The sequence below is a fragment of the Schistocerca serialis genome, chromosome 9, assembly GCF_023864345.2.
Source record: "Schistocerca serialis cubense isolate TAMUIC-IGC-003099 chromosome 9, iqSchSeri2.2, whole genome shotgun sequence".
NCBI lineage: Eukaryota > Metazoa > Arthropoda > Insecta > Orthoptera > Acrididae > Schistocerca > Schistocerca serialis.
The window spans coordinates 207,169,390-207,185,266 of NC_064646.1; the positions used below are offsets into that span (position 1 = coordinate 207,169,390).

Consider the following 15,877-nt stretch of genomic DNA (forward strand, 5'->3'; position numbering starts at 1 on the left):
GGTCAGCATGCCCAGTGATCGCTGGATATCTATCTATTTATCTTTTGTTACTTGGCAGTAATACATCATGCGAATGGTACTTTCGTCTTTCGGTTTCGCACACCAGTGTATATTTCTGATGCTGGTTAATGTACTGTCATGGTAGAAGGTCTCACAAAATATCTGTGAGCTTTTTAAAAATACATCTTGTGCAGACAGAGCATCATAATAAAATTTCAGCTATGGGGACAAACTGTCAGTGATGTTAGAAGCAGTGAAATCTGTTATTGCGTGCTAGGACCTGCCACATCCAGACAAGTATCCCGTGAAAGAGATTATTTGTATTTAACTTTTCCCATCCTTTAGCTGGCATCTAATTTTTTACAGTTACTGTCAGTTCAGGCATATTACGTCTCAAAGTCTGGTAGCAGTTGGGTGGAGATTGGACCATTCTTGAGAAAAGCGTAGATAGCAATCTTGCAGAAAAAGAAAGCCCTTCTTGGACGACAGGTGTGGCTGAGAACTTTCTAGTAATACAACTATGGTGTCAATTGGTCGACTCAAAGAATATACAGGTCGAATTCATGGCAACAATAATAACTTTGAGAAATATTGTTGCTGGTAGGTCAGTATTGCGGTATCTTTCACGTGACCTTACCACCTCCCTATGCGAGTCGCAATTGTAAGCTAGAGAATGTAGTAACGATATATACAAGAGTCGCGCTTCATATAGCACTCTAGACAGTTATCACGCCAACGGAGAGTCCTGTCTGGCTGTAATAAGGTGTAGCAGCAATGATACTGGCGATAAAGTTAACATCAAAATTTGGGATCAAAGTAAACGAGGTCAAGGATCTCTGTTATCTTAGGGGGTAAGTAACACACCACAGACGGAGAAGCGACATAAAAAGCAGACTAGACAGGCTGTTGGCCAAAAGCAGTCCACTGACATGGGACATCGGCCTTAACCCGAGAAAGAAATTTCTGAATTTGGACGTTCCGAGGTCATTGTGTGTCGAAGTTAATATTCGACTGTGGCAATTTACATCTGGTGTTATAAAAGGACGTTGAAATTTAGGTGGCCTGACAGCTTAGGAAATGAGGACTCTTTCTGCAGAATCGACGAGGAGAGGAGTACATGCTAACGTAAAGAAGAAGGAGGGGCACATTGACAGGACACGTCTGAAGACATCAAGATTTAACGATCATGGTACTTTAGCTGTAAAGGATAAAAGTATATGGGAAGTCGGAGATTGGAATATGTCCAACATATATTCGAGAATCGTAGTTGAAAACATGAAAAATAGCACAGGAGAGGAGTCGTCGCCGTCCACATCAAACCTTTCACAATACTGATGACAACTGAAAAATCATTACTTACAGACGTATCTGTAACAGAGATGCACCTTTAAAGTGGATAGATGTTGTAATGGACCCAAACGATAAGAAACAACAACAGCATAATAATCTCAGTCAATCTTGTCTCCACCCGAAAGCATTATAGCGTGGTGAACAAACCCTAATGATACTATGAAAATAGGATGCTACAATATTATGCTGCTTTTGTCCTTAATATCGTAGAAGTCTCGTACAACAACTATTTTAGTAAATGTGGGAAAATGATTGTACAGCACTCTTATTTTGCTGTTGGTTTCACATCACTTCAAAGTATAACATATAAATAAAAAAACTAAATTACATTACAATACTGACGATGTTAATTGCACTAACCACAATAAGGATGGAAGTGCAAGGTGTATATGTGATCAAAGGGCTCCATCATTCCTGATAGTTTGTAACTTGACGTAATCACACTGCGCATTTGACACTGTGCTATGTTAAAAGTTCGGCGCATGTGTGTCTGAGGATATAAAGTGTATTATTAGTCGGGCAACCATAATCTGGCCTTGCCCATCCTGCGTTTACTGTCACCATGTGGTCAGGGAACGTATGGATATGTCCAACTCATGAACGCCCTACAACTATGCAGCTGGTTGTTATACAGTTTTCACGCAAAGCGTCAAGAAAAAAGACGGCATTGCTGACTGCGAGACCCTGAAAAGTTGTTCGCTCTTCAGATAGGAAGTTTTCGTTCCTCGCACGTAACTAAGCCTTTGCTTCGCGACGTACGAGTGTTTAGTGTTAGATTTATATTATTCATGAATATCAGAGACAGGGAAGAAGATGAAAGCCTGTATGAGCAAAAAGATTTCTCCTTTAGAACATTTCTAATAGTGCCAGTATGGTCATCTAGCTTAACATCTTTACTCGACAGAATGACAATGGGGAACCTGCTGCAAGGTTGGAGCACGCACCGCCAATTGCACTAATTGGCCCTGCAGCCACGGAATTCAAGAGAGGAAATAAAAAAAGCAAAAATGACAACTCTGAAAAATTCAAAATGGCGGAAGAAACCAAGTAATACTAACAGGAAATTCACAAAAAAATGAAACACAATGATGGAAGTAGCTCGTTTGATCTGGCGGCCATTATGCCCCCACGTACAAAAGTGCGTGGAGGATCTGAATTTTGCTCCACAAGTATTCGATTATTTATCAAAAATACTTATTGACAATATGGCAGCAATTTCAAGTCTGTATTATTTATCAAAACTATGTAAACATTACCTGAATGTACTGTAAATTGGTGCCAAGTTCAAAAGTTTCGATAATTTATCGTAAATGCTTAACTATAATAACAATACCAGTGTAACTTAGTGCGAGTGATCTAGCTTATAAGTTGAGCAGCACTTGTTAACAAACTTTGTTCGATCTCTGAACCACAGTTCGTGTACGGCTCCAAAGAGTCCCAAATTAAATGCTTCAGCATCCAAATGGTCTGAAATATTTATGAAAATTGCACGCCCACCCAAACACACTCTTAGTTCTACCTCTAAAATATCAGTCATACTGATGCCTGAAAAATGACTGTCGACTCTGATATTAAGTGCCTCACCTCAAAATTTCTCTACAACACTACAAGATAAACGTGACTAAAACTATAATAAGCAGACTATGGACACTTCTCCATTTTAGGCTTAAGAAACATGACCAGCCCTATAACTACACAAAATACGCGTTGGCTAAAATGGAACGTTAACAGGGCAAGCAGTTTTACTGGAAGAGTGTTATTAATGTATAAGTGATACTTAACGTTTCAAACATGGCTAGTCTCTATATTAGAGTCACAATTCTATTTTAACGTCCAAATTGTCTAATATTGTTATAAATTTGTAAAGTTGTTAACACTTCGATCTTAGGCCTAGTAAGGTTATTTTAGGACTGATAAAAAAAATCTACCTACCATCTTCACACCAAAAGTATTGCATCACCTCGGTTCCCAGAACTCCTGAAGATAGACGTTGACTGTGGATATCGTATCACAGATGCAGTCCCTTTGACTGTTCAGAGACGCCACTAAATCCGCCCAAAGATGTAAACAACCATGCATGAGCAGCACTTATTAGACGGACGGGTTCCGACAGCCGATCAGTTCCAGTCATTCCACCAGGAAGGAGGTACACGGCTCGTGTTGTCTGTTGTTCATCCACGCCTAGACGGTCAATACCGCGGTTCGATCGCGTCCGCATTGTTACTTTGTGCCAGGAAGGGCTCTCAACAAAGGAAGTGTCCAAGCATCTCGGAGTGAACCAAAGCGGGTTGTTCAGACATGGAGGATGTAACGCCGGAAATGCATATCGTCCTATTTCCATCTGTTGTACTATAATTTTTTTCCTGGTTTTCTTACCTCAAGATATGACATTTCTGTGTCTATATATATTGTAATTGTTTTACTATTTGTTTATATATATATATTTATGCATTTATGTCGATGTATAACTGGTGCAACGCCGGAAATGCATATCGTCCTATTTCCATCTGTTGCACTATAATTTTTTTCCTGGTTTTCTTACCTCAAGATATGACATTTCTGTGTCTATATATATTGTAATTGTTTTACTATTTGTTTATATATATATATATTTATGCATTTATGTCGATGTATAACTGGTGCAACGCCGGAAATGCATATCGTCCTATTTCCATCTGTTGCACTATAATTTTTTTCCTTGTTTTGTTACCTCAAGATATGACATTTCTGTGTCTTTATATATTGTAATTGTTTTACTATTTGTATATATATGCATTTATGTCGATGTATAATTGGTTTGTTTTGCGAATATTATTTGTATTTATACGCTAGGTCTGGCCTAGGGAAAACTATACTATCGAACGAATACATCGATAGGTCGTGTGAAGAACGAAAGTGTTTAGGATCTTTGGTAGTGTTAACTCTGCCGCGTGGAGCGCGGGCTGAGCAGAGAGAGGGTCTGGCTGGAGTAGTGCGGTTGAGCAGGTGTGTTGCGTGAAGCTCCCGCGAGTTGCAGTGCTTTCGGGGTTTGGCAGCATGTAATTGCGCTCGACTTGCGGTGATAGTTTCTGACATGGTGTCGCGGACGGGAAGCATTAGCTGACGCACATCAAGAGCCCGTTTCTTCTGGTGACCGTGTCGAGAAGAAGGCGCGCCAACATCCAGCTTCTGCAACAGCGACGCCCGACAATGAGTGACTGTCGCCACCTCCTCGATCGACGGCTTCAAACCTTCAATCAACCTACAAGGAAGATTGGAAGCACGTAAAGTTTTAGCACTGTATGGCAGACCTCAGCTTTTCAAACTTTTAAAATTGTTGCATCACAAAATTACAGCAACTGAGCATGAACCTTTGTTGCTCATTGTCCCAATTGCATTGCCAAGCAGGGTCCCTTCCTTTTCCGGAATGAACCCGAGTGTCGTTGAAATTCAAACGCCAGCATCATTCGATTTCACTGCTTTAATTTCAAAGTTCAGTTAAGGTATTCATAGCTGGCTACAATATTTAGATTGCACAAGCAAAAATTAAGAGTGCGAGTTTTGTTTCCGTATTTTAGTTACCTGTGACTGCAGCTCAGCTTGGTACGTACTAAATTTTACTATTGTTAATTGTTCAGAATCATTTAATTCAAGTTCAAAGTTAAATCTCTTATTTCTAAATTGCGTAGATTCAAGTAGCTTTTGAAATGATTGTTGAGGTAGTCCAAGACTAACTGTATTTTACTGAATTTCGATGTGCTTCAGAAAGAAAGCTCACTATTAACTTCAGTCACTAAATTAACTTTCGATTTTCCGGTTTTATTAATTCTTTTGCTAAATTAAGTCAGAGTGTAGCGAAATTTGTTACTTCTGACAAACTTTCAGTTTTCACACAACACGTGTCAACCTTCAGTTGCCACGCTTCTAGTGCTAATTATATGTGTAATTACCTTTCTTTTTCAGTTACTATAGTAATTGTCCATAGGACTGGCGACCGTTATTTCCCCAAATCTCAAATATCTAATTACCGCTAGTTAATTGTTAACGTAACGGCCGCACATTTACTTTCTTTATTAACCTTACCCCTTTTCAAAATTAATTTCCACCAGTTTCATTTGCATTTTTCCTATCATTTAGATGTAACCCTTTCCTCCCTCTTTACCGACAGATTAACTTCGGTGACGATTGTTTTTCCCAAATTTCCATTAGGTACACGCGGTTTAATTTTTCACTGTCATTAAGGTCGATAAGTGAGGGGGAGGTTACAAGGAGATACAGGGAGACAGGAACTGTCGATGACATGGCCCGCTCAGGCCACCGCCCAAGGGCTACTACTACGGTGGATGACCGCTACCTACGGATTAGGGCTCGGAGGAACCCTGACTGCAATGCACCATGTTGAATGATGCTTTTCGTGCAGCTACCAGACGTCGTGTTACGACGTCCATGATGTGCCGTAACGGCTGTACAATACGTGAATACCATCCTGAGACCGATAGCGTAACGATATGGACAGCATATTGGCGAGGCGCTCGTCTTCATGGACGACAATTCGCGCCTCTATCGTGCACATTTTGTGAATGACGTGCTGCGGGATAACGACATCGCTCGACTAGAGCGGCCAGCATGTTCTCCAGAACCCTATCGAAGATGTCTGAGACACATTGAAAAGGGCTGTTTATAAACTGTATGAGCTACCAACCACTCTGAGGGATCTACGCCGAATCGTCGTTGAGAAGTGGGACATACTGGACCAACAGTGCCTTGATGAACTTGTGAATAGTATGACACGACGAATACAGACATGCATCAATGCAAGATGACGTGCTACTGGGTATTAGCGGTACCGGTGTACAGCAATCTGGACCACCACCTCTGAAGGTCTCGCTGAATGTTGGTAGAACATGAGCAATACAAAGTGCGAAAATAATGTTTATGTTGATCACTATTCTAGTTTTCGGTACAGGTTCTGGAACTCTCGCAACCGAGGTGATGCAAAACGTTTTTTGATGTGTGTAGAAGCTTTTCAGTAAGGCTTCCGCTCACCAAGCACTATCGAAGGTGAAGAGGGTAACACATCATGATCTACACTAGAAAAATATAATCGATGTGACTGACTGTCTAATATAGCTTTTTTTAAATTATTACTTTCAGTCTACGCCTACGTGAAGCTGTATTCCACTGGTGGCACACAAAAGATATTTCGAGAAAGATTGCGATATTTTGTAAACGAGAAAGGAACTATGGGAGAAAGGGTGTCTAAAATTTGTAAAGACTGTTTCCTTCCTTTTCCATAATCAACTGCTAATATACAAGGTTCATAGCGATGACTGCAGTTCCTATGAAGCATGCCAACACGGTAGCACAAAAATGGTGAATAATTGGTTGCACACATCCCCCATACTCTAATTTAATCGAGGCACTGACTTATGTCTGATATGATGAAACATCTGTGCCAACTGCTTCACATTCACAAACCCCGAACAAGTCCTACGCACCCTTCAGCAAACGGGAGGACGGAGAGTGTTCATCGTTCGAATTCTAAGATGTTAAGCTATTATATGAACGGTAATCATGACAAGTGGAATGTGTGCATTCTGTAGTGGTTGGGTGCCAGGAGGTGCCGTATTAAATAAAACTCGGACGAACTTTTCAAATGATTTATCCGTTCCCACTAGAGTGCTTCGTTGACTTCGGTCCGTGTCACAGGCCCCGTAATGCTGAGGCCACTGCCCCAGCGACCTGTGCAACGCAATGCTGTGTCGTGCCGGCCTTGTTCGCCAGGTGTAGAGTTCCGGTTACGTCAGGATGGCTGCGCCAGCAGCCGACTCAGCGGCCACTGCCCCCGTTGACTCCGCGCTGCTCCGCCGGGGGAGCCGTAGGCCGGCCCCGCTGCTGCTTCTTCCCCGGCTGGTGTAGCTGGGAACGTGGCGGCAACGTCAGCCCCCGCTATCCGGCGTTTGAATTTGCGGCCCGCTCCTCGGGAAGTCTCCGGCCTGTGTCGGGAGCCGAGACGACTGCCCGTGGTAGCGAGCCAAAGACTGCCACCCCGCTGGCTGGCTGCGGACCCCGCGCCGGCCTCAGAGGGTCGAACCAGCGACCCGCCATGGACTGGGACGCTGTCGCTCCATGTGTTGCCGCGTGTAGCCCGGCGGTGTGACACTTGCCGCCGTCCAGGAGAGCTGCCACACTTCAATGAATCTCGTTAGAAAATGGCACCTATGTATACTCGGCTGCGCGCCTCTGTTTCGCTAACGCATCGCTCTTGAGTCACGTACGCCCCACACCCTGGTTGCGCCAGTGGGCCCCTTCCCCCTGTAACATGCGACATGCAAACCGCTGCGTTTATGATTTTCAGCGGTTCAATGGCCCCTGTGGCCTCCATTCCACTTCGCAACCGCTGATCAGCGTAACTTACTGCAATCTGGCCCGCACCTGGCTGTAACTTGTGCACTCCGTAATATTGCACCAAATCTAACTCCCCTGTCTGAAACTGTGGTGCCGATACAATTCATATATGAGCGCGGCGTACAATTCTAAAGCGCATACAGCCACTGGTCTTCAACTGCATTAGGTGGTATACGGCAGGAAAAGCCTTTGACTTCCAAGTTGATAAAACGAAACCTTGGAACCGACGGCGAATCCGGAAAAAGAAACTGCAAATGGTCGCGAGACGTTTTTCAGAAAGTGAGACGAGAAAATATAAAGTTCTGAAAGTGAAGAAAGGATGGAGCAACGCGTGGGAAGTTTGCCACATTATAGGGTTAGCCATTTGGTTTGGTAACAAAGCCATACACACGTAAGGAGGTAACGAAGAAACTGCTAACTCGGTTGCAGGGACCATACCAAGTTATGGAAATGACCTCAACTGTCAACGTTGAGGTTCAGATACTGACGAGAACTTGGATTATATATGCAGGACGTTTTAAGCTATTCAAGATAACTGTGGATGCTTTACCTCAAGTTGTGTCGTCGTCTTTAGTGCCGGATTCTGTGCTGATAATGATTAACGTGCACACAGAATGTCTTACGCACTTAGACAGCGTCAATAGACTGGATAATGACCTACATTTTTAGAATACTTATGAATGTTAAGTCACGCACTGACTGTCTTTGTCTACTTTGTTCGGTGTTACTGAGAGTTTAATTATTTTCGTTATATATGGTGTATTTGTAAGCGAAAAGCTAAATACAAATTTTCACACATCTAGCTCCGAAACTATTTTCATATTGAAATACTTCCATAAAAACCTTCATCCCCTATTTCAGTCCTTTAGGGCTGAATTTGGAAAAAAAACACTGGAACACATTTTTTATTTCTAACCGAGAAGTGGAATATCATATTTGATAGATATAGTTTTAAAAAAGGTTTACTAGATCTTTAATAACGATTTATTTTAAAAATTCTAACCAATATTTCACTCTCTTAGGGGCTGAATTTCTAAAAATGCTGAAACACGTATGGTTTTATTTCTAACTGAGAAACCAAATACCAATTTTCGTAGTTCTAGCATTAAAATTGCTCTAATGGCCATATATTTAAAAAAAAATCCCTTTCCAAATTTACTCTTAAAATGTTTTAAGGTGAGGGAATATTTTCGTAACAATTTTCATACTCGATTTCACTCACTTAGGGGTTGAGTTTCCAAAAATACTAAAACTCGTATTTCTTATTACAACGGAAAAGTCAATTAGAAGTTTTTATAGATTTAACTTCAAAATTGCTTTCATAATTAGGTAATTCGTTAAACTTTTCTTCCCTTGTTTCATCCCCTTAGGGGTTATATTCCCGAAAACACAGAAACCCATTCTCTTTTTTAAATTTCTAACCGAGAGGCGAAATATTAATTTTGGTAGATGTTAATTTAAAAATTGTTTAGTAGTTGTTTAAGAATGATTTATTGAAATAAAAGTTTACATCTACTGTTTAGCTCCTTCATGAGTTAAATCTCACAAAATACTTCAACACATAATTTTTTGTTTCCGAACGACAGGCCAAATACCAATATTCGTAATTCTCGTTTCATAACGGCCTTAATAGAGACATCTTTTCAAAAAACGTTTCATCATCTATTTCACCCTCTGTTAGAGGTGGAATTTCGCGAACTACCTTCCTGCATATTGCGTACACTATGAGATCAACAACCTCTGCCAAATTCTAGTTTCTATAGTTTTCTGTTGATGACGGGTGATGATGAGTCAAACAGTCCAGACATTTCCTATTATATTGATTAGGTCACCGTTGATGGAGACAGAAGAATAGACCTAAGTAACCAGTGGAGAAAATAAATAAACGATTGATGTTAGCAGAAAACCTGTTGTCGTATGCCGGCCGGTGTGGCCGAGCGGTTCTAGGCGCTACAGTCTGGAACCGCGCGACCGCTACGCTCACAGGTTCGAAATCTGCCTCGGGCATGGATGTGTGTGGTGTCCTTAGGTTGGTTAGGTTTAAGTAGTTGTAAGTTCTAGGGGACTGGTGACCTTAGAAGTTAAGTCCCGTAGTGCTCAGAGCCATTTGAACCATTTTTTTGTTGTCACATTCGAGGAAACAAATATTATATTTTTAATTCAGCACAAGTGATGATTCCTCAACATGTCAGTACGGAGAAACTACCTTAAGGTGTGTTTCTGTTTGTAGGCGGAGGCGGTGTCGCTGGCAGCATACAGCTGCTCTTGGGTGGGGACGGCCAGACGCATCAAGCAGTCACTCAGGATCATCATCAGCCGCGCCCAGAAGCCACTGGTCCTCACAGCTGGGCACATCTACCCTATTGACAGGGAAGCCTTCGTCTCGGTCAGTGCAGAGACACTTATCATGCTAGCTTAAACATCAGTACTTGATGCAACATAAAAAACTGGAGATATTGCTACTGTATTTTTCTGAATTTAACTTGACATGAGGTTAAGGTCTAACTAAAACATACTGACTCATTGCTTTCCCGATCTCAGTACATCTTCGTCAATTTGACTGTGATACTGTTACCCATGTATTACGATAACACATTGCACAAGGTATGAGTTCTAAGGTGTAATACAGTTATGTACAAACTTAAGCAAGTGAGAGGTGTGATTCAGTCCTGGTTAACCATCTTTTTTTTATGTAAATAATAACAGTCGTCAATTCAAATTAGACACATGCTAATATTCGTTATTTCGTGACTTAAGTTACTTAACCCCTCACGAACCATGGAACTTGCCGTTGGTGGGGAGGCTTGCGTGACTCAGCGATGCAGATAACCATACAGTACGCACAACCACAACGGAGGGGTATCTGTTGAGAGGCCATACAAACGAGCAGTTCCAAAAAGGGGCAGCAACCTTTTCAATAGTTGCAGGGGCTACAGTCTGGATGATTGACTGATCTGTCCTTGTAACACAAACCAAAACGGCCTTGCTGTGCTGGTACTGCGAACGGCTGAAAGCAAGGGGACGGCCACTGTGGCCGAGCTGTTCTAGGCGCTTCAGTCTGGAACTGCGCGACCGCTATGGTCGCAGGTTTGAATCCCGCCTCGGGCATGGATGTGTATGATATCCTTACGTTAGTTAAGTTTAAGTACTTCTAGGTTCTAGGGGAATGATGACCTCAGATGTTAAGTCCCATAGTGCTCAGAGCCATTTCGACACCTGAAGAAACTGCGAAGAGGTGGCATTTTAAGGAGATGGGACCTGGACAAACTGAAAGAACCAGAAGTTGTAGAGAATTTCAGAGAGATCCTTAGGAAACGATTGATAAGATCGCAGGAAAGAAATGCAGTAAGAGAAGAATGTGTAGCTCTGAGAGATGAAATAGTGAACGCACCAGAGGATCAAGTAGATAAAAAGACGAAGGCTAGTAGAAATCCTTGGGTAACAGAAGAAATATTGAACTTAACTGACGAAAGGAGAAAATATAAAAATGCAGTAAATGAAGCAGGCTAAAAGGAATACAGACGTCTCAAAAATGAGATCGACAGGAAGTCCAAAATGGCTAAGCAGGGATGGCTAGAGGACATGTGTAAAGATGTAGAGGTTTATCTCACGAGGGGTAAGATAGATACTGCCTACAGGAAAATTAAAGAGATCTTTGGAGAAGGGAGAACCACTTGCATGAATATCAAGAGCTCAGATGGAAAACCAGTTCTAAGCAAAGAAGGGAAAGCAGAAAGGTGGACGGAGTATGTAGAGGGACTATACAAGGGGGATGAAATTGAGGACAGTATTATGGAAATGGAAGAGGATGTAGATGAAGATGAAATGGGAGACATGATACTGCGTGGAGAGTTTGACAGAGCACTGAAAGGCCTAAGACGAAACAAGACCCCGGGAGTAGACAGCATTCAATTAGAACTACTGACAGCCTTGGGAGAGACAGCCCTGACAAAACTCTACCACCTAGTGAGCGAGATGTATGAGACAGGCGAAATACTCTCAGACTTAAAGAAGAATATAATAATTCCAATCCCACAGAAAGCAGGTGTTGACAGATGTGAAAATTACCGAACTATCTGTTTGATAAGTCACAGCTGCAAAATACTAAGGAGAATACTTTACAGATGAATGGAAAATGTGGTAGAAGCCGAACTCGGGGAAGATCAGTTTGGTTTCTGTAGAAATGTTGGAACACGTGAGGCAATACTGACCTTACGCGTTATCTTAGAAGAAAGATTAAGGAAAGGCAAACCTACTTTTCTATCATTTGTAGACTTAGAAAAAGTTTGATAAAGTTGACTGGAATACTCTCTTTCAAGTTCTAAAGGTGGCAGGGGAAAAATACAGGGAGCGAAAGACTATTTACAATTTGTACAGGAACCAGATGGCTGTTATAAGAGTCGAGAGGCATGAAAGGGAAGCAGTGGTTGGGAAGGGAGTGAGACAGATTTGTAGCCTCTCCCGATGTTATCCAATCTGTATATTGAGCAAGCAGTAAAGGAAACAAAAGAAAAATTTGGAGTAGAAATTAAAATCCATGGAGAAGAAATAAAAACTTTGAGGTTCGCCGATGACATTGTAATTCTGTCAGAGACAGCATAGGACTTGGAAGAGCAGTTGAACGGAATGGACAGTGTCTTAAAAGGAGGATATAAGATGAACATCATCGGAAGCAAAACGAGAATAATGGAATGTAGTCAAATTATGTCGGGTGACGCTGAGGGAATTAGATTAGGAAATGAGACACTTAAAGTATTGGATGTGTTTTGGTATTTGGAGAGCAAAACAACTGATGATGGTCGAAGTAGAGATGACATAAAATGTAGACTGGCAATGGCAAGGAAAGCGTTTCAGAAGAAGAGAAATTTGTTAACATCGAGTATAGATTTAAGTGTCAGGAAGGCGTTTCCGAAAGTATTTGTATGGAGTGTAGCCATGTATGGAAGTGAAACATAGACGATAAATAGTTTGGACAAAAAGAGAACACATGTTTTCGAAATGTGGTGCTACAGAAGAATGCTGAAGATTAGGTGGGTAGATCACATAACTAATGAGGAGGTATTGAATGGAATTGAGGGAGAAAAGACATTTTTGGTACACCTTGACAAGGAGAAGGGATCGGTTGGTAGGACACGTTCTAAGGCATCAAGGGATCACCAATTTAGTACTGGAGGGCAGAGTGTAAGGTATATATCGTAGAGGGGGTCCAAGACATGAATACACAAAGCAGATTCAGAAGGATGTAGGTGCAGTAGGTAGTGGGAGATGAAGAAGGTAGCACAGGATAGAGTAGCATGGAGAGCAGCATCAAACCAGTCTCTGGGCTGATGACCAAAACAGCAACAAAGTTACTTAAATGGCAGAAATTTTTCGCTAGTATTTAATTTTTATTTTCTATTAAGCACAAACGCCACAGCTAGTCAAACGAAAAGTTTTATAAATCGATTAAATGTTTCTAACTGTCTGATTTGAACTTCCTCTGGAAAACATCGTCTACTACATCCTCATGGTAGCGTGTACATGATTCGTTAACACTGTACTCACTAATATTACTCTGAGTTTGTAAGTAACACATAATATCCCAAACGCTGGTACGACAATGGAACATAAGACCAAGCATTCTCACTGAACAAAAGTACGTATAAAACATCAGTGCAATTATGAGAACCTATTTCGAATGTCTGATAAAATTTGTTAAACCTTGTGATTCTGTTTTAAATTGAAATTTAATATCGGCTAGAAAATATTAACTTTCGAACTTAAGTAAAGCAATGAATTTCACTATAAAAGTTACTTTGATAATTAAATTAATACTAAAGGAAAATTACCTTTACTTACTGATTGTCAGGATTTGTATGTTAGGGGATATGGCTTCATTGGAAGGTTCATGTAAAATACATGAAAATGAAACCTTGTCTACGAATCATGGAGTGAGGAAAAAGAATACAGACATCTGTACCGTAACCGCAACGGCATTGGGAGTTTAACTGTGGAGATGTGAACTGATACATGTTTAATTAAGAAAGGCAGCACTCTATTCGCTTGTTGCATGGGCAACACTGCGGATGATTTGTTGACATGGCCTTATAACATTAGCCAACATGGCCTTGCTATGTTGGTACTGGGAACAGATGAAAGCAAAGGGAAGTTACAGCTGTAATATTTCCCAAGGACATACAGCTCTACTGCATGATTCAGCGAGAAAATATTCCGTAGGTGACTGATGCGAAATGCCAGTACTTAAACTTGAGACCTTCTCTGGCACTGAGTTTCTCGTTTGCTCGAAATTACTATGTAAGTGGGTATCGTGTACTGTACTTTGTCGAATGGCTTAGAAACGTCCGTATCCCTTTTGACCACTGTAGTGGAAGTTTTACCCATTATTCAAAGCTTCAAGCTAAAGAAGTTTCAGAATCACAACATCCATATGAATACGAACAAGGCCGCTTAAAGGAAGGAGCCTCAGTTCTGAATTTGTGGACGACACAGCTGCTGCACAATTAAAAGTAATTTGTCAGGAAAATCAGATATCGGAAATGACCAGATGAAGCTCAGTATGCTCGAGGATAGAGGAAGACGTAGTTAGACAAAGAGAATCAGTGCCTTACAACACAATAAATGATTGACTTTTCTGCTGACTTATTTAATGAAATAATGTAAGCACTCGAAATGAATATTGTACACTCAACAGAATAGTCCATATTTACTACTGGAAAGTCTTCCAATGTGTATAGATACAGGTGTACGTGCTTTTCTTACTATTTTCGATTATCTCTGTGTGTATGTTTGTTCTAAATTGTTATTGGTTTTGTATAGAATATACTTTGCTACACAGTCTGTGTCCAGTAGTGCTGTAATCCAGATGGTTACGGATTGTGTGCTCATAGATTTATACTAACAGCAGATTACTTCTTGTCGTCTCATAATACATATTTATCTTACAGCTGGTGAATGCATCCTATTCGTACTACGCATTGTTGGGTCAAATGAGTAAACGCTAGACACAAACTCTTTGCAGCTGAATCGTTGATGAATTATGATTTCTACAGCTTTCAATAAAATCGCACCGTATTTCCAAAATTTCGTACACAAATGTCGGGCTTAGATTAAATTTTCTGGTGTTATGAACAGCTAAACAAATTAACCGTTAATGCAACATTAATTAAAAAGCCATTAATGAATTGAAAGGAAAGCCACTTATGTTCTTAGGTGAACTATGTAAATTGCAGATTGTAATAGAGCGTTTTGTAAAAAAGTTGATAACGTCACACTATTTTTTCTATTTTTCATAGAAATCTACAGAGAATTATTCACATAGAAAAGAAATTTATAGAATTGCTGGATTGATAACTTATTTTTTCTAGACACAATTTTTGCAATGCAGGTGTTAAATTTTTATCTTGAAAAAGAAGTTCCTGTTTCTATGAACTAAAATAATTGATGGTGATTACACACAAAGACAATCCTATCGAAGATTCTGTTGAAACAAGAAAAAGAAAACCTTTGCGCCAGAGAGATGAAGCTGTAAAATTATGTACCCTGATAAGATCTAGTACCAGAGATCTCATCATTTTACTTATATCTGATAGTAAATGTTTATTAGTTTTATAGAAATGAAATCTGTACTCCAAATGCTGTCACATTAAGGTGCAGAGCTCTCTAATACTGAAATGTTCTGTCCACCACGGTATGTAATAAACAGAATTCCACTTTTTGAGAATGTTATTTATGTTAATAGATCAATTGTTGTTACTGAAAAAGAACTGTAAATTTATTATCAGTCGTTGAGAAATATTTTGTCACATTTGTAAAGTGATAATTTTTATTATTCTGTTGTACTATGTATTACTAACCTCCTTTACTACCATAATTTAACGCAAATACAAATATAATTCTGGTTACAAGTGATTTACATTTGCAACTATTTTGTACACTTGATTAATCGCCTGCAAATCTTTTACAGCAAAACATAGGGCTCCAGCGCATGCACAAGTGATTTTATTTGGCCACTGTAATTGCAATATGAAACGAAATTAGATTATCATACTTAGATTGACATATATTCATGTAATATTCATTAACTGTTAAAACAGGGGAGTCAGCTCCATGCACTTATTGGCAATGAAAGTGTTAGTCTGCA

At 40.4% G+C, this 15,877-nt stretch overlaps 1 protein-coding gene across 1 annotated transcript in view; it reads left to right on the forward strand.

Moving 5' to 3' along the window:
- LOC126418974 (odorant receptor Or2-like) overlaps positions 1 to 14,877 on the forward strand; it is a 49,477-nt gene extending 34,600 nt beyond the window's left edge. The window contains exons 4-5 of the mRNA XM_050086020.1: positions 9,968 to 10,123; positions 14,682 to 14,877. Coding sequence (XP_049941977.1) covers positions 9,968 to 10,123; positions 14,682 to 14,738 — 213 coding nt within the window. The 3' untranslated portion in view covers positions 14,739 to 14,877. The remainder of the gene's footprint in view (positions 1 to 9,967; positions 10,124 to 14,681) is intronic.
- Positions 14,878 to 15,877: the final 1,000 nt, after the last annotated feature.